The following is a 21,014-nucleotide window of genomic DNA, read 5'->3' as shown; positions in this document are numbered from 1 at the left end:
TAACTGTTGGAGATTCAGTCAGTCAGAGATAAAATTGCTCAAAATAGAAAAGGGAGAAGAACTGAGAAAACTTGAAGTTGAAAGAGAAATGTAAAAGTTTGAACTTTCACACCAGAAAGATGGGTTGGGAAGGGAGGGAAAAGATGATGGAAGAGAAAAACAATTTCAAAGGCAGCATGAAATCAGATGGCATGAACTGAATAAAGAGAAACTAGTTTACAGGGTGATAAAGAATCTACTAGTTTGGATGAGGCAGCAAGTTAATTTAACCAAGATTCTTTGTTTAGTTCCTAAGTTTACAGAAGATAGGGTATAGAAATACTTTCTACAATTTGAGAAAGTTGCTGAAAAACTGAAGTGGCAACAAGTTTTATGCACTTTTAAAAAATAATTCGTGGGTCACACAGTTCACTGGGAAGGCCAGCATTTATTGTCTATTCCTAACTGACCCTGTGGTGATGGTGGTGAGCTGCCCTTTTGAACCACTGCAGTTTATTTGGTGTAGGAAGAGCCACAGTTCCAGAATTTTGACCGTGAAGTAATTACAATATTTTTCCAAGTCAGGATAGTGAGCTGTAGAGAGGAACTTGCATGTGATAGTGTTCCTATGTATCTATAGTAGGAAAACTTAGAGATACTTCAGAAAAGATTGAAAATGGATGCTAAACCACTAACACTGATGCACATGACAGGGCTTTATACAGATCTTAAAGACGTTTGTAAAGCAGCTATTTTGACTGGATGAGAAAAATGTAAAGGGCTCAGACATCCAGAATGCCAGAAGTGCATCTGTAAAACTGTGCAGCACACAAAGGAAAACTGCAGGCAGTCATAAAAGGTAATTCCCATGACTGGAATGAATGTTAGGGGGTAACCTGCAGGGAGAAGAGGCTTCATCCCTCAAAAGAAGGTTCTGAGCGGTTGGGGCTCAAGAAACTCTTGGAAGTCAGTGGGTGCAGCCAAGTGTTGTGGTTAGGCTCAGGAAAACCTCCAATAGGCTTGGTTTAAGAAGCCTGTCAGCCATTAATAATTCACTGCAGCTAAGAGGCAGAGTGAAGTAAGCCCACAAGCAGTAGTTGCTTGGTGCAACTGAGAAATATTGGAGCTCAGAAATCCAGGAACAGCATCAGCTTAATGAAACTAGTTGTTTGTAAAAGAAATGCTGTGATGTGCTCACAAACAGATGCTGGAATGCAGTCTCAAGAGTCCAGGAACTGTAAACCTAGAAAACGAGAATGAATTGCCAAGACATGAGCACTTGTCAAGGCAGTCTGTGTTCAGGACTCCGAAGCTGTTGAAAGTGAAAAATCAGAAACTGAATTTGATGGCCCACAGTTTCACTAATGTCTGGGAGTGATTACTAAGAAATAATTAGGTTCTGGGTTGACTGCATTTGCTATTCGATGCATTCTGTTCAATCAATTTGCCTGTTGTCCATATTTATCCTAAGTTGATTCTGGATATTACAGTATACGTTGTATATATGAGAGTAAACCGACTGATGTGGTGTATATGGATTTTAGCAAGGCGTTCGATAAGGTTCCCCACAGTAGGCTATTGTACAAAATGCAGAGGAATGGAATTGTGGGAGATATAGCAGTTTGGATCGGAAATTGGCTTGCTGAAAGAAGACAGAGGGTGGTAGTTGATGGGAAACGTTCATCCTGGAGACCAGTTACTAGTGGCGTACCGCAAGGGTCGGTGTTGGGTCCACTGCTGTTTGTCATTTTTATAAATGACCTGGATGAGGGTGTAGAAGGATGGGTTGGTAAATTTGCAGACGACACTAAGGTCGGTGGAGTTCTGGATAGTGACGAAGGATGCTGTAGGTTGCAGAGAGACATAGATAAGCTGCAGAGCTGGGCTGAGAGGTGGCAAATGGAGTTGAATGCAGACAAGTGTGAGGTGATGCACTTTGGTAGGAGTAACCGGAAGGCAAAGTACTGGGCTAATGGTAAGATTCTTAGTAGTGTAGATGAGCAGAGAGATCTCAGTGTCAATGTACACAGATCCTTGAAAGCTGCCACCCAGGTTGACAGGGCTGTTAAGAAGGCATACAGCGTTTTAGCTTTTATTAATAGAGGGATCGAGTTCCGGAACCAAGAGGTTATGGTGAAGCTGTACAAAACTCTGGTGCGGTCACACTTGGAGTATTGTGTACAGTTCTGGTCACGGCATTATAAGAAGGATGTGGAAGCTTTGGAAAGGGTGCAGAGGAGATTTACTAGGATTTTGCCTGGTATGGAGGGAAGGTCTTACGAGGAAAGGCTGAGGGACTTGAGGCTGTTTTCATGAGCAAGAAGAAGGTTGAGAGTTGACTTAATTGAAACATATAAAATAATCAGAGGGTTAGATAGGGTGGATAGGGAGAGCCTTTTTCCTAGGATGGTGACGGCGAGCACAAGGGGGCATAGCTTTAAATTGAGGGGTGAAAGATATAGGACAGATGTCAGAGGTAGTTTCTTTACTCAGAGTAGTCAGGGAATGGAACGCTTTGCCTGCAACGGTAGTAGATTCGCCAACTTTAGGTACATTTAAGTTGTCATTGGATAAGCATATGGACGTACATGGAATAGTGTAGGTTAGATGGGCTTGAGATCGGTATGACAGGTCGGCACAACATCGAGGGCTGAAAGGCCTGTACTGTGCTGTAATTTGTTCTAAGTTCTATATGACGCAGATTGTATTATTACTAATTTTATAATAAAGCTTATTTTTGTTTATTCAAGACTGTGGAGTCTTGTACCTTATTCTCTTAATTACCTCGGATTGCCAACTGCGCGTATTTAAAAAAAGTTGCTGGTTTGCAGCCAGATTGTAACAGAATTTGCAGTCTCATCAGGTATAATAACAAGATGCTGCTGAGTATTTTCATCATTCTTTGTTCATTCTTCAGACTTCCAGCATTTGCAGTATTTTGCTTTTGCAGTAATGCAACCTTCATAAGTTCTGACCACTATCCCAGAACACTATTTCTGAAAACAACACTGAAGGAATGAACAGCTCCCGCTCTCCAAAAGCTCTACAGTTACATGCCTCCTGACTCCAAACAACAATCTTCTTTAAAGAGGATCTAGTTCTAAACTTTACTATAATTCAACTTCGACCAATGATTTTATAAAATATATAATGTTGTATACATAATAGTGTATGTAATATTTACTGCATGTTTACTCAAGGACATTTAGCCAGCTTATATATTTAGTCTTTGTCTCCTTGTGAAAGGCTTTATTTATAGTGCAGTAATATGTGGGACAAACTGCAGGCAGAGTTATTGTTGTTAAATCTTTGTTGAGATGGTGGCTAACAAGAAATTAGCTAATGTATATCTTTTCATCAGAAGTTGCATGTTAAAGTTTGGAGATGGCAGGCATTGATAGTGAGATTTCCATTCTGGGGCATCAGCAGCAATGCAGCTATATGGAGGGTATGCAGGGTCAGAGCTAGCGAATCAGGATTTAAATAGTTCACTTATATCAGACAAGGTTCTGAAATTAAAAGGAAAGCTGGTACTACTCTAAAACAATCTTGGCTGACAGCGCTTACATAATACACAAGTCTGAATAATCAACTGCAGGTTTATATGGGGCCATCTAACCTGCCCTTTTAAAACATAAAAGGGCATATTCTGTTCCTCGGACTTGGCTGTTATCACACTCTGCACTTATATTTCTAAACTCTGTTGTTCATACATAGAAACAAGATTAAGAATAGCCTTTCTCAAACATTTGTTCTACTGCAAAAAAAATTGCTAAAATGCTTGGACAGATTGACATTTAAAGTCACTGCAAGGCATTACAACCATTACAACAAAAACAATAAGTCAGCATTCACAATGGTACGAAGACGGAAAAAGATGCACTGAATATCCTTCAGTCTCTTCCCACACTTTAAGTCGTTGCCGAAAAACCAAAAGCATTTTTGCAGGACAAATGAAAGAAGTGAATTATTAAATTAAAACTATACGTCAATGTTGTATCTATTTAACTTTTGGAAGTGAATAATATCAATTGAACAGAGTTTTAGAAAATCTATCCAAAACATTGTAAAATTCACATTTAGTGTGCAATTCCTGTTCATAAATTCTTACTTCTGGTTGTGATGTTTCACTCAATTTGCTACCTTAATTCCATCGTAAGTTGTCATCTTTGTTGTTATAATGGAGATTGTTCACGTTAAGGTGGTATACAACAATTATACTTTCCTGCAAATGATGGTGTTGTAACAGCTAAATTTCTTTGCCCAAAACTCTAAGAAATTTAGATGCTGCAATGAACTTCACCTTTCACCTTCCTTGACAATGATAGAGAATGTATGACTATAAAGTAGGAAAATGAATTATGCCTTGTTAACCCAGGTGAAATTGATTAACAAAACATTAAGTTTTATAAAAAAGGATAGAATATATCTATTATATGAGTTATATAGAAAATATATAGACTGTGTGCTTTGGTTCAGTTATTCACTATATCCTAACTTGGCTTCATTTGAAGCGTAAACTTAGTTTTGATTCTTCAGTACAACATCATGGAAGATCAATTAATGTTCTGAAAATTTTATATTATTCTATCTTGACAAACTTCAGTGCAGCCAATGTATTGGATTTTCAAAATGGAGATATGATTGGTGGCCACATGTCTAATATTGTTGTATCCACTATGGAGGCTGAAGCAGTTGTCATAGTTTCCAGTAAGCCTTTGTTTCAGGCTTGAGCCAATGAACAGATTATCAGTCAGACAGGAAGGTGCTCTTCTCTTCTCACCCCTCCTTGGGTAATAGAAATAATTAGAATTCATCACCAGCCTGTTCAAAAACAGCTTGGGCTTTCTTCAGAAGTCCTTGCACAGTATGATAGATCTTCTTTGATCTGAGGTGTGATATACCCCTTGGAGATATATTTTTGTTGCTAGCTCTCTTAAGTTCTTGAATTCACTTAGCTCAATTGTATTTCGGAAGCTTGGCAGTGAAGCAAAATTCTATATTACATTCACTCAAGACCTCGGTAAAGTCCTGAGCGAAAAAAAGAATTTTTTTCAGAATTTAATAAAAAAACACTTTGATAGTTGCGTGAGCTTGGTTCAGGAATAGCACTCTCCCCTTAGACACTAAGCTGAGAGTTATAAGTCCTCTCCAAGACTTCACCTTGTAATCTCAGGCTCTTCTTTCTCGGGGTTGGGGGGCCGGGGGGTAGTAGTTGGTGGAGGGATGGTTCGTGGTACAAACCTCTGGGCCCAGAAAGTTCTGGTTCAAGGTCCACCTGCCCTGTAAATAGGTCATATATCCAAAGAGGTTGAAATTATAGTTATTTTAATCGATGACATTTCACTGTAATATTGAGGATTGATACTGCAATTGATACTATCGATACTGATATTGAGTATTTGGAACTGCCATTTTTCACACAGAAAATTAAAATGTTCAGTGAATGAAAAATGATAGTACTATTTGAAGAGGGGGATTCTCCTAGTTCCAAACCTAATTCCTTCAATGAAGACCATTTAATTGGCTGTTTATGTAATTTACTGTTTGGGGGATACTGTTGCGTTCTAACTACCAGCATAATAGTATCACATTCAAATGCGATCAACTGGCTAACATTATATTGATATATTCGGGAAACTGTGTCAAGCATTGGTGTATGTTTAAAACTATTGCTTTTTATCTACCACATTTTGCTACCTGTCATTTGGTAACAGAGTAATTGTTTCTGTAGCCCACTTCAAATATAAGGATTAACAGTTTCAGTTTGTAGCAGACAAACTGATCTTGGGCGATGAACAGCCTTCTGGCTTAAGCATCGATTCACAGTAACAGTGTCATCAATGGAATCAACAGTGTTCACACCATTAATTTCAAAAAAGTTGAAAAACAACAACAAAAATTTATTTCCATCCTTTACCCACACAAATACATCACAAATGGTATTTTGAATAGTGTACCGCTGGTTACCTTTCCTAAAAAACCCTGGAATGCCATTCCATTGGTATGACTTGCGGATCAATTACATTTTTTTGCTGATTTTGATTTTCAAGTAAAGAGTGCATGTTGTGAAGAAGTAAGGCACTGTTTTGAGTACAGGACTTCACTGATGATCTGGACAGTTATGAAATAAAACTTCACCCACTCCCTGATTTAACCTTAGCCATTGTGAAATATCCCTTCCTACACTAGTATGAATGGTGCCTTTATGGTTTCTAAGCAAATGCCAATCTAGTGCCAGCTTGTGTCAAAATGTGGGTAGTTTTTCCAATGCAGAGCCATGCCCAGTAAGAGCAAGGTTTCAGAGAACTGAGAGGAAAAAAACAGTTTTGATAGTATATGTCCACTGAGCGTGAACCTAAGAAATCCAAAAAGTGAACGAACACTACGCCAACCCACTCTTATCTGGTTCTTGACACTGATAAATTATAGATTATTTATTTTAGAAGATTAAAGCAATTACTATATATTTAGTTCAGTGGAAAAGCTCAGCAGGTCTGGCAACATCTATGAAGAGAAATCAGAATTAACGTTTCAGGTCCATTGGCTATTCCTCAGAACCGGACCCGAAATGTTAATTCTGATTTCCCTTCACAGATGCTGTGACCTGCTGAGCTTTTCCAGCAACTTCTGTTTTTATTTGATTTACACCATCTGCAGTTCTTAAGGTTTATATTTAGTTAAGTGTTCAATGTTAGAACTCAGGCAGCGGTAAAAGAATTAACACAAGAGTCTTGTCTTTACACATTCACCAGTTTATATTATTATTATTATTATCATTATTTATTCAATGCAAGTTCCTGAAGTCATCTCATTTGCAAACTTTAGGGCGATTAGTCTAAAACTCAGCCTGTTGCAGGGTAAACATTTCAACACCACTGGTGTGTTCTGAGAACTGTCCAAATGCATCGTGAAATGCTGTAATGTAAATCAATGTAATCAAAATTTGAAATGTTAACACATTTGATATTTTTTAAGCTTGTATGTGTGCACAGTGTTGTAAGCCTTTCTATTAAGGCCGTACGCACATTAAAAGCAAATAAATGTGATGTTTATGAGCAATTAATTCATCTGATAAAAAGTAGTTGTGCCATGGAATTAGAAATAACAGGAACTGCAGATGCTGGAGAATCCAAGATAACAAAGTGCGGAGCTGGATGAACACAGCAGTCCAAGCAGCATCTTAGGAGCACAAAAGCTGACGTTTCAGGCCTAGGCCCTTCATCAGAAAAGCTGAAGGGTCTACGCTCGAAATATCAGCTTTTGTGCTCTTAAGATGCTGCTTGGCCTCTCTGTGCCATGAAATTGTCTATTTCATTGAAGTGTAGTGTGTTACTGAAAAGGTTGGGGACCACTGATGTACAGCATTGTTTTCAGTCTCTCCACAAGAGCATAAAGGGTTGATGCGGAGGCCAGCCACACACAGGTCTTGGTTTGAACCTGTTTAGAAAGGACCACTCTAGCTACAATGATTCAAAGCCTGCCATTCAACAAGTATGGTTTGTCACAAGGAGCCTGTTACTGACTTATTTACATAGCCATGTGCTGCCTAACATGTAGTTCCAATCAACTCTCTTAGCCTGTTTCTCCAACTCCGATTTCTAAATTACTTTTAAATCTAACTTTGCAGACACGTTGTGACACATCTCTATGGCAGATAGGGCTTAAATCAGACCTTACGACTAAAGGTAGGAAAACTATACTAAGCCACAAGACACCTTTGCTTCTATTTATGAGCCTGGTTGAGATTCAAATGAATACGTAATTGCGTTCAGCAGGTAACACCCAAATAACATTTTACATTTTTTTTTACAAAATAGAAGCAATATATTGGAATACAAAAACATAATGGATCTGTAGGTTATATCCTGGAGGGAATGAAAATCCCAACTGCATGCAGAGCACAGCATTAGTATAACAGTGTAGCTAGTAGATCCATCACTATCTGGCGTAATCTTGTGCATAAAGCAAAAAAACTTTAGCTTGAACACACTCATTTAGCCTAAGACTGGAAAACTACCAAGCCTTTAAATGCCTATCCAACAAGCTCATGCTTGCAAGTGCCAAAACACGTTCTTACAGAGCAGAACTAGGTGGATACAACATGGAAAACAGTACTAAACTGGTGACCAAGCACCAGGTCAGCAATAGCAAACCATGATAAATGTACATCTAAATAAAGTAGCTTGTATGTACCCTGGATAACAAAGTGGGGAGCTGGATGAACACAGCAGGCCAAGCAGCTTTTCAGGAGCACAAAGGCTGACGTTTTGGGCCTAGATCCTTCATCAGAGAGGGGGATGGGGAGAGGGTTCTGAAATAAATAGGGAGAGGGGTGGAGATGGACCAAAGATGGATAGAGGAGAAGATAGGTGGAGAGGAGAGTGTAGGTGGGGAGGTGATAGGTCAGTCCGGGGAGGACGGACAGGTCAAGGAGGCAGGATGAGGTTGGTAGGTGGGAAATGGCTTGAGGTGGGAGGAGGGGACAGGTGAGGGGAAGAACAGGTTAGGGAAGCGGAGACAAGCTGGGCTGGTTTTGTGATACAGTGGGGGGAGGGGGAGATTTTGAAGCTTGTGAAGCCCACATTGATACCATTGGGCTGCAGCGTTCCCAAGTGGAATATGAGTTGCTGTTCCTGTAACCTTCGGGTGGCATCATTGTGGCACTGCACGAGGCCCATGATGGACATGTCGTTTAAGGAATGGGAGGGGGAGTTAAAATGGTTCGCGATGGGGAGGTGCAGTTGTTTACTGTGAACTGAGCGGAGGTGTTCTGCAAAGCGGTCCCCAAGACCCCCAAGCGTCCGCTTGGTTTCTCCAATGTAGAGGAAGCCACACCGGGTACAGTGGATACAATATACCACATTAAGCAGATGTTCACCTGCACATCTGCCAATGTGGAAAGTCATCTTGGGGCCTGGGATGAGGGTGAGTAAGGTGGTGTGGGGGCAAGTGTAGCACTTCCTGCGGTTGTAAGGGAAGGTGCCGGAGTGTGGTGGGGTTGGAGGGGAGTGTGGAGCGGACAAGGGAGTCACGGAGAGAGTGGTCTCTCCGGAAGGCAGAGAAGGGTGGGGGTGGAAAAATGAACTTGGGTGGTGGGGTCGGATTGTAGATGGCAGAAGTTTCAGAGGATTATGCGTTGTATCCGGAGGTTGGTGGGGTGCTATGTGAGGGCGAGGGGGATTCTCTTTAGGCAGTTATTGTGGGGGCGGGGTGTGAGGGATGTGTTGCGGCAGACACGGTCAAGGGCGTTCTCGAACACTGCGGGGGGAAGTTGCAGTCCTTGAAGAACGCGGACATCTGGGATGTGCGGGAGTGGAATGCCTCATCCTGGGAGCAGACGCGGCGGAGGCAAAGAAATTGGGAATAGGGGATGGAATTTTTGCAGGGGGGTGGGTGGGAGGTGGTGTATTCTAGGTAGCTGTGGGAGTCAGTGGGCTTGAAGTGGGCATCAGTTTCTAGCTGGTTGCCTGAGATGGAGACAGAGGGGTCCAGGAAGGTGAGGGATGTGTTGGAGATGGCCCAGGTGAACTTGAGGTTGGGGTGGAAGGTGTTGGTGAAGTGGATGAACTGTTCAAGCTCCTCTTGGGAGCAAGAGGCGGTGCTGATACAGTCAATGTAACGGAGGAAGAGATGGGGTTTGGGGCCAGTGTAGGTATGGAAGAGGGACTGTTCCACGTAACCTACAAAGAGGCAGGCATGTATGTACCCTGCTCAGTTACCATTAACAAAACAACTTGCCAGTGATCACTTCCACTCTGCCTTTGTAACTTTGCAGGTTGTTTGGCAAAATTACAAAAGCAACGGAAAATTCACTTTTTTGATCCTGAAGCATGTAACTTAACAAGTAAATGGAGTAAAAACAGGCTCCTTACATCATTTCAAACATCTAAAAATCCAGATAAACAAAATTTACAACTACATTACAATACAAACATTGTAAAACTACCAGCTAACCTAAGGTTTCAGTGCATATTTAAAGTAATCTTCACACAATCACAATTGAATGCTGCAGACAAAACATTACAGTACAACATTTATAAATTGATTCATTTTTGTTTGCAAGACTGAAATTAAGGCTGCAAATATACCATTTGCTGTAGCTTTTTATTGCTCTAGTTCATCTAGATTAATAGGAAACTGAAAAAATGCACAATGTAGACACAGCCACACTAACATATGTTGTAAAAACAACACACAAGCTATATGAACATTTTATTAGTTAATCTAAAGAAAAGGAAAGTCAAGGTCTTACCTTTTTACCCCCGGCCTTAAACTCTTCTTGGGTTGACTGGCCTGTATTGTGCTGCTGAGATTCTGTGGGGCATCTCGGAGTCCAAAACTCTTTGCAGTGTGTCCGAGGTGAAGTGTCTTCACATGGAAGAAACGCTTTAGGTTTGTTGGATATATGGCATATGCTCGAATGAATGACTGCAAAGCTAGAAAATGTTTAAAATGTGATTAGAAATCCATACTGCCACCAAATTATGGGAGCAATTATACATGAAAAAATGAAAATCTGGTACTGTATTTAAAAGAGTCTAGAAGGATTCACTGTTACCATTCAACACCTCTGTTTATGATAGAAAGATGGTATGCCAAATTGATAATAATTTAAATTCCTGCACAGCTGCATACAGTAATCCCAAGAGATCAGAAATTATATCCAAAATTGCAATGTATAAAATTTTGAAGGAAGATGATTATGGCTGAAGAATTTTTGAACCACTAAGTGAGTTTCTGGTAACAGGGCCTGCTACTGGAGCATATGAATGTCAAACCTAATACTTTATTCCAAACTTAACATTCTCAAACTGAATGAATGATATCAAGCCAGATTAATAATTAGTAATGTCATGTGATATAATCACATCATTCAATATACCAATGTATTAAGTTATTCAGAGAGCGGATCATAAACTTGTTCACACAGGCTTCCTACAGGGAGTGTAGCCTCAAAATGTTTCTCAAAACACAGTAATTTCTAGCTCCACAGAAAGTCAATGAACAACTGTGAATGCAATGAAGGCCCAGTTGACTTAGTTTTTCTAATGACTGCAAAATCCGACCATTATATTTAAAATCTGAACATCATTGCTGGCAGGAGGTTGCTATTACTCAGACGGTCGGGGTAAAAATGTGGGCATAGAAAAGAATTTAGCAATATGAAAATAGCTTTCATGACTTCAAAACAAAGCGTTGAATTCATTCTGCATTTCATATTCTTTATGCCTGCTTTACCTAAAATTTTTACTGGCCTTGACGGTCAGCAACACTAAAAAAGATAAACTATTTACTGATTAGACTGGTGCATAATTCTACAAGAGAAGAGAACCTACTAAGAAATAGATGCTTAAAAGCCAGAAAAAAGAACACCAGCAAAATGCAGGCAGGACATTTCTCTTCACAACGGGAAATAAAAAACAATACTTCCAAAATCAACTGTTCCCCCTTATGGCATCACAAATAGTAAAAGATTGATGTGAATGATTCACTATCTACTCATGTTGCACCCAACAATGCAAGTACTACAACACTTATCAGTGCCGAACTCCTCCCTCAGCATTTGGCACATGGCTTATATGAGGTAGAAATTTCTTAAATTTTAGATTAATAGATAGCAGAAACTATAATGTGATGCAGTGGTTGTGTATCAGGAGCTCCAGGTTCAAGTCCTGCTCCACATTCCGTAGAGTGGACAAACAAGTTGAGTGTCAATTTATAAATCTGTCCATCAATGATAGGTAGCAAGTGCAGAAAAAATAATCCTGGTCAGCTGTGAGACTGGAAAAAGCCTTTAGCTTGTACCAGGTTGGGATCATAACATGCACGTAAAACAGCATGTTACCACAGTAACTGTGACTTCTTGAGGGGGCTGGTTGGCTCAGTTCTGAATGCTGCATGGAAATCATATAAATAGCCAGACAGCGTGAAGACTGTGTGCACTTACATTATATTAAATGGCAAGTGTTAATTGTCAAATCACCATTTCCAGAACTATCCAATTCAGCCACAAAATTTTTCCAACTTTGGGACCTGAGTTTGAGCTGCAACACATCTATGGGATTTGTCTTCTTTCCTGGATACTGCAAAATGTTTACAGGGATAGTCAATATCTAAAAGGGGATGGACGCACAAGCCCATTCATAATTCAATATTCTTATTCAGTCAAGTCACCTGGATGCTTAAGAAGCTGCTATACTAATATAGCAAGAACAGTGTCCTGATGTTGCAGTTTATACAGCAAGTGTTGCTTCCACCAGCACTCTCGATAAACCTGCAAAATTTATATTCCTGAAATACCAAAAGTTTACTATACTGTCATGGTTTCCATGATGAATGAGTAGTCAGAGGAGGATTCAAGTGAGAAGAGTCTCTGCCAGTAAATTTTATTTTAATTCTAATATCTACAATAACCCCAGTGAGTCCCACAGCTATCTGGACTGTACAGCCTCATATCCTGCTTCCGGGAACGACTCCAATCCATTCTCTCAGTTCCTCAGTCTCCGTCGCATATGTTCAGATGAGGCCAACTTCAACAAGGGAGCCTCCAAAACGTCCACCTTCTTCCTCAACCGAGGATTCCCCAGCACCGTTGTCAACAGGGCTCGACGCATCTCCCGCAATTCCGCCCTCACAACCTCTCCTCCCTCCCACAACAGAGAAAGTCCTCACCTACCACCCCACCAAAACCCACATCCAGAAGATCAGCAGCCGCCATTTTCACTACCTCCAGCAAGATGCAACCACCAGACACATATTCCCCTCCCCTCCCTCGTACATCTCCTGCAGGAACTGCTCCCTCCGGAACACCCTGGTCCACACTTCCTTCACCCCCAACATCCCTCATATCAGCCTGACGGCACCTTCCCCTGAAACCGGCAAAGGCATAACACCTGCCCATTTACCTCCTCTCTCCCCAGTATCCAAGGCTCAAACATACCTTCCAGGTGAAGCAACACTTCACCTGCACTTCCCAGAATCTAGTCTACTGCATTTGCTGCTCACAATGTCGTCCCCTCTACACTGGGTCCCCTCTAAAGTGGGTGACTGCTTCGCAGAACATCTACATTCTGCTCACAAAAAAGACCAAGCTCCAGGTGTCTGACACTTTAATGCACCATCCTGTTCTCTGGACAACATTTGTGTCTCTGGCTTGCTGCAGTGTTCTAGCAAAGCTCAGCACAAGCCGGAAAAACACCTCATTTTCCGCTCTCCGCTCGGAGATTCTACAGCCTTCCGGACTCAATATTGAGTTCAATAATTTTAGGGCCTAAACTCTCCCATGTCCCAGCCCCCTACCCCACCCACCCGGCCTTGTTATCATACAACCCGCCATTACACACTACCTATTGTTATTTACTAGCAGTCCCTGTTTACAGCTATTTATCCTCGCAGTCAAATTATTATCAACTCGTTTGTTTATCCAACTGCACTTCTCTCTTTTTGGACTCTATTCGTTGTCCTATCATTTAGTCCCTATGCTTTTTCCTTCTCCCTGTTTTCTGCATGTAAACTTACATTTTCCTAGTTGCCATCAGTTCTGTGGAAGGGTCACTGGACCCAAAAAGTTAATTCTGATTTTTTCTTCACAGATGCTGCTAGACCTGCTGCGCTTTTCCAGTTACTTCTGTTGTGCTAGCAATGTGTACACTTCCTGAATTTTTCCATTTTTACATTGAGTATAAGGGCCTGTTTATCAACCAGCACACTCCTGGTCCCAAAGGTTAATCAAACGTTTGCTGTACTAATGTTGGGCCAGAGTAGAACAATGTTATTTCTTTGCCTATAACTTGCATTGCACTGGACACACAAACTATTACCTGAGACTAACTGTCAGAATGGTCAATTGCACAAAAATGGCATCACGTGCATAATGTGCATTAATATAGCTGCTAATCAACATACTGGGGCCTTAACAGGATAACTATGGAAGGAGAGGGGATTTAAAATGGTTGACAACAGGCTCCTTCTAACTGGAAGAAATTCTGAAGTCCGTATTACACTTGAGCTGTGAATATGCTGAATAGACGCATATAAAAATGGAAAATTAATTTAATAAGGCAAAAGTATCAAGGCACAGGAAACAGACAGACCGTCTTCTAAAAGGAAACAAGTTGATGATTAAGCAAAAATTTAGTGAAATAGAATACAGGTTAATCCAGCTTAAAATCAAGCCTATAATAGCAGATTTAGAAAAATACATTTGAAAGACTACAGAGACAATGGACTGCTGTCAAAACATTTTCTGCTGTGGAGGACTTCAACTGAAAACCTGTTTACACAAAGTTTAACTAGAATTGAGTGAGAGCTGGGGCACATCAGTGTTTATGAACAGTAATAAAATGTGTCATCTTATGGATTTGTGGCTGACAGGACCCAGGGAATATTTTAAAGCTCTGTTTACAAGGATAAGTGCGCTTATTTCAGATCAATACCATCCGAGTTAAGGCTGCAATGCCTTCTAAGCACTTAAATAATTCATTCACCTTTTTTTAACGTGTACATGAACTCTTTGAGATAAGGGATGGTTAGAGTGGGAAATGAAACATTTTCCCAGTCAGAATTTACACACAGGCAGAGGGCACATTAAATTTATTTTGTTTTCAATACCTCCTCATTTTGTAGCAGGGCTGCCTCATCTCATCTTAAAATAAAGAGTCCTACAACAGAAAAGTCAGGAGAAGTATTGCTTACTGCAGAACTGAACCATTCAGACCAGACAGGTCTTCGATCTCAGTCCTGCTCTGTACAGCTGAGCATAGCTAAAGCAGAAGGAATTCTGGAAAAAATCTTAATGTCGTCGACAACTGGAAGCATGGAAGAAAACTGGGAAGGGGAAAAAGCAAGTAATAAGGGTTGCCACTAGCAAGAAAACTGCTTTCTGTGGATGTTAGAGGAGAACTATAATATTTAACAACAACCAGAACACTTTCTTGCCTCGACGTTTAAAAGTATTGTTTAGTAACACATGCTAATTAAATGAATTCTATATTACTTATGAGACAATACATATATATTTTGTATAACTCAAATACAATTTGTAAATGTCAACTCAGTCGAACACATATTGCATCAAGTGGTACAACATTCTGTTCATGCGATTGCAGGATAATCGAAGTATCAATAAACTTTGTGCAATCTTATTTTCTTTCTTCTCTAGTTCACATCCTCATAACCCACCACCTGAAATTTATCCAGAGTTACGAGATAACTGCAAGAAGTCAGGTACAGAAGGTGTTCAAAAGTTAAAAATAAATATGTTTTGTTGCAAAGGTATTTGCCCGTTTCAATTCAGGAGGTACTGCTTTGAAACTATGCTGGAGACAGTCACATGTTGTTCTGGTAGGGACCGTAAAGTAAAATAAAACTAGGTAAAAAAATTTGATACTATATAATTTTCTTGTCAGTATGTATCAAAAGAGATAAATTGTTTGCCTTACCTGTAAGTGTAGATGTGATAAATATTGATTACTAATATGATTGCCTAATTATAATCCAACAGGATAATTGTAAATATTGAGCGGTTATTTGGCTGCGCCATTGAATGCTGCCAATTGAGTAATAGGTTCTGAACCCTTTGCAATTGCAACAAATCAAATAATTTGCTTAGTACTAATAAAACAGATCCTGCAAAACTTTTGGCAAGGCATGTGTAAACAATGACTGCTATAGTACAATTCAATTCTGTTCCAGAACCATGACACATTCATTCTAAATAATCAATTATTTACTTGGCATTTGTGAATTTATTACTGTATTCATCATCCTCTTTTCAGTTTCATACTTGAAAAGAAATGTATATATCGAACTGTGCTACTCCATGTCTTTACTGCATACAAGGAATGTTCAGCACAAGCTTTTTCATTTATGATGAACTGACGAATTAATTCACATTTGCTAATGAAAAAACACCAATGGTTTCATCGGGTCATAACTTGAAGAAACAATGACAACTAACCTTTCTTGGCTTGCAGAAGGGTTTCTTTGGTTGAATGGACATAGTTCTCATACGCTTTTTGCAAGATGGTTGCTGATTCTCTTACTCCTTGCAAGATAATGGCATCCAACTGCATATACATATGAAAACAAAACGGTCATTTAACTATTCAAGTTCAATTATTTTTGAAGCTTACAGCATATATTTGGGTTAACCGACATGCAAGGCAAAATCTACAACAATTGCAAACTCTTATTCCTAAAGCAAACGCAGACACAGATGCAACAAATCAAACAGTGTTTCTTTAGTTAGTGTCCCCTGAGCATTTTAAAAATTAAAATTAATAATCAAGAGTTGGTGTTAGATTTTAATTTTAATTGACAAACGGCACCGTTGTTCTTGAAGGGTTAACGAAACAAGGAGTGTTTCAATGAGAAATAATGGATGGGTTTATAGCAGATTCAATAACAAGAAAATGACAGAATAATCACAAAGGGGCACAGAGGTTAATCCCTTCAATATTACTGAAAAAGAAGTAATATAACGTAGCTAAAGATCACACTGAATAAGACAGCTTGGTGTTATTTGTGGACTGCAACAACTCCTACCTACTGTCTCTTGCAATTTCTCAGCTTTTAATATGAATGTCAAATTACTTTTTAAAGGATGATTGACCTTTCCCTGAGGACTTAGCATCATGTTATTAAAGGAATAAAAAAAATTTTAATAATGGAAGGTTTGTGTTTTCTTCCCTTTTTACTGTTTAAAATTAATGAGAAAGTGTAACAGTTGCTGGCATGAGATTGAACTCAGCAGCCAGTACCAAATAAGAGTGGAAATCCTTCCGAGCACTGAGCAAACACAGGTTCGGCTGCTGATCCCCAAGCTGGATATTGTATACAACATGTTACACGCCTTTGAATAGATCAAGGGGGCTGACTGGCGGAAAAGTCTTAGATTTCTAATAACCACTTTTATATTGAAGGCGGCCTCCATCAAGAGCAAAGAGCTTACTGGGGATTCCATTAGAAATTGGGTCTAATCAGAGACTTGCAAGTGATATTTGTCTGGGATATAGAATGGGATTTAAGCCCTTCACACACAGTATAAGATTGGTTAGTAACAATAACTGTTCTAATTTTAATAACTCTGAAGAAAACAAATCACCTTTAGCATGAGGTGCTAACAGTACTTTGATAATCACATATACACCATGACTTACAAAACACGCATTGCCTAGATAAAACATTTTTTAACTTCACAACAGTTAATTACATTTCATATGATCCTATTAATACTGTAATTAGAGAATAAATACTAGATGCATATGCTTTGCCCCATCTCCACAATTCTTCACTTAAGGAATCCCTGTGGCAAGTTAATCTGTTTGCATTTTTGACAAAATCTTAAAGTATTTGTACTGACAGGATGACTGGCCACACCAGACCACACAACAGTAAAAGTAAGGAAAAAAGATAGGCACCAGCTTTGATATGCCTGTGGATATCGGTGCTGCCCAGTTGTGGTATTAAACAAACAGTATTAAGTCCTGTAGACCAGAAGGTTGACGATCTGACCTTACATCTGTGCTGTTAGATAATTTCACCAAAGGCAATAGCAAGACTGGTACTGATTTCTCAATTCTGTTGTAACAGAGTGGAGGAAAAGAAACACTAGCTTCCTCTAATCTCCTGAATTGTGATTATGTATGGAAATTAGTTCAGGTGAAAAAACAACTGGCACTGATGTCCTCAACAATTGCTAAAGTTGCCAAACCTAGACAAAGACACAAAAAGGTATCAGGACTACGGAGCATCTGTGAAACCTTAAACCTGCAACAAATCAGCAACCCGAGACACAACAGCAAGAAAAACATTATCTACACCATAGGCAAAACGAGCCTACATTTTTCATTCATGTGTTATGTCTGATCCTCCATATTTCTCAGCTCTTATGTTTTTGACCAAGCAAGTGCCCAGACCTCAAAGAGTTTGTGAGGTGATGTGAAAATACCATTGATAATATGCTCTCAGTTATTTCACACACCATGGGGAACAGTCTTGGCTTTTCCCAATAGTGCAATAGCAGTTGGAGACAAATATACAAAGGAAGTTCATAGCTACAATCCAGGACTGAATGTCATAGCTAATCAACACAACCATTCTGACCTCTATTTCACCAACTTCAACCATTAAAATGGAGGCACAATTTTAATGCTATTAACTTTCATTTCTTAGTTCAAGCATTCAGCAACTGTACCAATAGAAGTAATGCCACACTCCATTAACTGTAGCATGAACTGAAATTCATTCAAGGCTATTATACTGTACAAATTGTGCTCTTAAGTATGATACTCTACGTAGAAGAAACACACAAGCATTTGAACTGCACAGTGTTAACATGGCAATTTGTATTTTCCACATTGGAAAAATAATATTGCACTATTTCAGCCTCCGAGTGATGCAGATATACTGCAAACAATATATAGCTGAATCTTGACTTGAGTTTCCAAAGGATGAAAAAGGTACCCTTTATTTTAACTTCCAGTCAAATGAACATACACTAGGGTCCCGGTGAATAAAGCTTTTTAATATTTAAATGCGTGCACAGAATCTTTAAGTGCCCAATTAATGACAATTCATTAAAACAAATTATTAATTACATAAATGCAATTAATTTGAATATCCTTGAGTATTCGTTCCAGATAAAATTTCACTAACATAACTACTGAAAGGTTTTACTTTCAATAGTCGGATGTTATGTTATCATGATGCAAGAAACACTTAACCAGGAAGGACAGCAGTGCAATTTTGATGACTTAATATATCTAAATAGTCAATTTGTCATTTCATCAATCAATACAACATTCAATTACAAAGAGAATCAGTTGATACTTGCTTAATGTAGCAGGCCCAGCCCAGCTGCTCGAGCTACTGAACTCCAGCAGTGCACATTAAATTCTGGGGATGCAAGTGACAGCAGCCCACAAATTAAAGTCTGAAGCTTAATTTCTCAGAAAAACTTCAGCAATTAAAAATAGTACTGGTCTGAACTTTACAGTATACAGCATGTAAGCTATAATTCAAAACATTTTAAGGATAGGTTAGAAAGCAAAATGTTTTGACTTCTTATACAGAGAACATGTCTTACTTTTTTAGAAGAACATTTTCATATTTATACAAAAAGACCAGAACATTACATTGGATTATCAGAATTACATCAGGATATTATAACAGAACAAACTAAGCTGATCGACACTAACTCATCTAATTTTAATCATGGCACAAGAATTACCTTCTATTATGGATTATCTTTCTTAAAATAAAGAAAGAATCCTCCTTCACAATTAATGGAATATTCGATCCCAACAGCAATACAGCATGCTGTTAGTAGAAAAAAAACCTTACAAAAGTGCTACTGAAGAATACAACTTTTGCAGCCAGTCAGCTACGGGTGTTCCAATGAAATATATTGCTGAATATTCATTCCAGTTCTGCATTAAGCAGCCTGCATCACCAATACAGTAAACACACTGTGAAGAACCCAAAAAAAAGCATCGAGTACAAAAAGACCATTAGGCTCAGTACATGCTCCTTTTGATTCTTTTCGATTTAAAAAAAAAGGGGAGGGTAGGGATCAAATCAAAATAGAATTGGAGGGGAAAATTAAAGCATTCCACCCACTGCGGTGCCCACCTCTCCCTAAAGGCATCAAGTATGTTGGTAGACACTGTGTGCTCCCAGTCCAAAGACACTCCAACTCAAATGCAACTGTGGAAGAGGGGCAGGCAGACGACTGTAATGACCCCTCCAAGACCCACTGTCGGGACCTGCTAATTGCCAACTTTGCCAGGCCCAGGAGCAAAATCATGAGGAAATCCTCTGATCTGCCTCTCCCCTCCGCACAGGGTGCCCAAAAATCAGGAGCATGGGCTGAAATGCAACCAAAAACACAAAAGAAGGAACGTAAGATTCCTGAAAAGGAGATGCAAATGCCCATACCCAATATACACAAGGTCCACGGACTCCACAGTGCCACAAAACAAACAGTTGAGCTGGGAGCCCGTGAACCATCACAATCTGTGGTTGCACAGCATTGCTGCGTGTAATACCCTTCACCCCAGATGGGAAGGAGGGAGGACTCCTGCATAGAGAGGCCTCAGACTGGAGGGTAAATTCATTAATTAAGCAGAACCAGGAATGCAAAAACGTCTGGTAAATAGACATTAGTATTTTGGCCACATATCTGACCTGCGTACCTTCAAAGTCATGTTCACTGCTGGGAGTGTTAGATCAGTTAAATTTGAAATTAAATCTCGAAAACATAACGCTAAGTTCACAAACTTTATTATTAACCTATGCATCTGTTCCTTTCCAGAACCTTTCTAGCCATTCATTCTTTTCTGTCATTTTTCTCTCTAAAATGACAATTAAATTACAATACAATTCTTTGGAGGGTTTTCCACATGCATACCACTCTGCAGCACTGAAGGACAGATTCCTCTAGCCTCCAAATGAAGCTTCCTAAATGTTGAATGCATATTTTTCAGCTCCTTACTCACCATTCAAAAAAATAATGACTGGTTACATTTGTATTATGAATTCTGGCCAGCATTTTGTAGGTATTACTTATGTTTGTTTCAACAATCCTCCTTTTCCCAATAAAAATAAAATTAAGGCCTAATAGCGTTTCTTCCAGAAATTGAGTCCCTAGATCTAGAATAATTCCTGTTGCTCTTTTTCAATGCATCGATATTTTTTAAAAGCAGGGAGTCCAAAACAAAATACGTATCAGAACATAAAAGGAATTCAGTAAAATTAAAATAAATAATATATTAGCAGAGGGAACAAACGTGGACTTATCAGCGTTCGTCCCAAATAGAGGAACCTGATAACACTATCTGCACTGATGACAAGTTTTAGGATAATATGGTTTCACCAAACAATGACGTTTTAAACAATAAACTTTTTAAACACTGGAAATTTGCAATACAAATAATCCTGGAACATTTAGGTCAAGCAGTCTGTGGCAACTGGTTATCCTACATGAAGTTAATCAGAAACACATCTCGGCAATTAAGAAACAAACAAACAAA

The 21,014-nt window shown here is 39.3% G+C and overlaps 1 protein-coding gene across 1 annotated transcript in view; it reads right to left on the bottom strand.

The window, feature by feature from the left end:
* ddx31 (DEAD (Asp-Glu-Ala-Asp) box polypeptide 31) overlaps positions 1-21,014 on the bottom strand; it is a 93,538-nt gene that overhangs the window by 12,482 nt on the left and 60,042 nt on the right. Inside the window, exons 18-19 of the mRNA XM_048559095.2 lie at positions 15,941-16,049; positions 10,235-10,418 (exon numbers count right to left, since the gene is read on the bottom strand). Of these exons, the coding sequence (XP_048415052.1) occupies positions 10,235-10,418; positions 15,941-16,049 (293 nt within the window). The remainder of the gene's footprint in view (positions 1-10,234; positions 10,419-15,940; positions 16,050-21,014) is intronic.

The sequence above is a fragment of the Stegostoma tigrinum genome, chromosome 29, assembly GCF_030684315.1.
Source record: "Stegostoma tigrinum isolate sSteTig4 chromosome 29, sSteTig4.hap1, whole genome shotgun sequence".
In the NCBI taxonomy this organism is placed as follows: domain Eukaryota; kingdom Metazoa; phylum Chordata; class Chondrichthyes; order Orectolobiformes; family Stegostomatidae; genus Stegostoma; species Stegostoma tigrinum.
The sequence above is the reverse complement of the archived record's forward strand: the minus strand, read 5'-3'. Positions and strand labels throughout refer to the sequence as shown.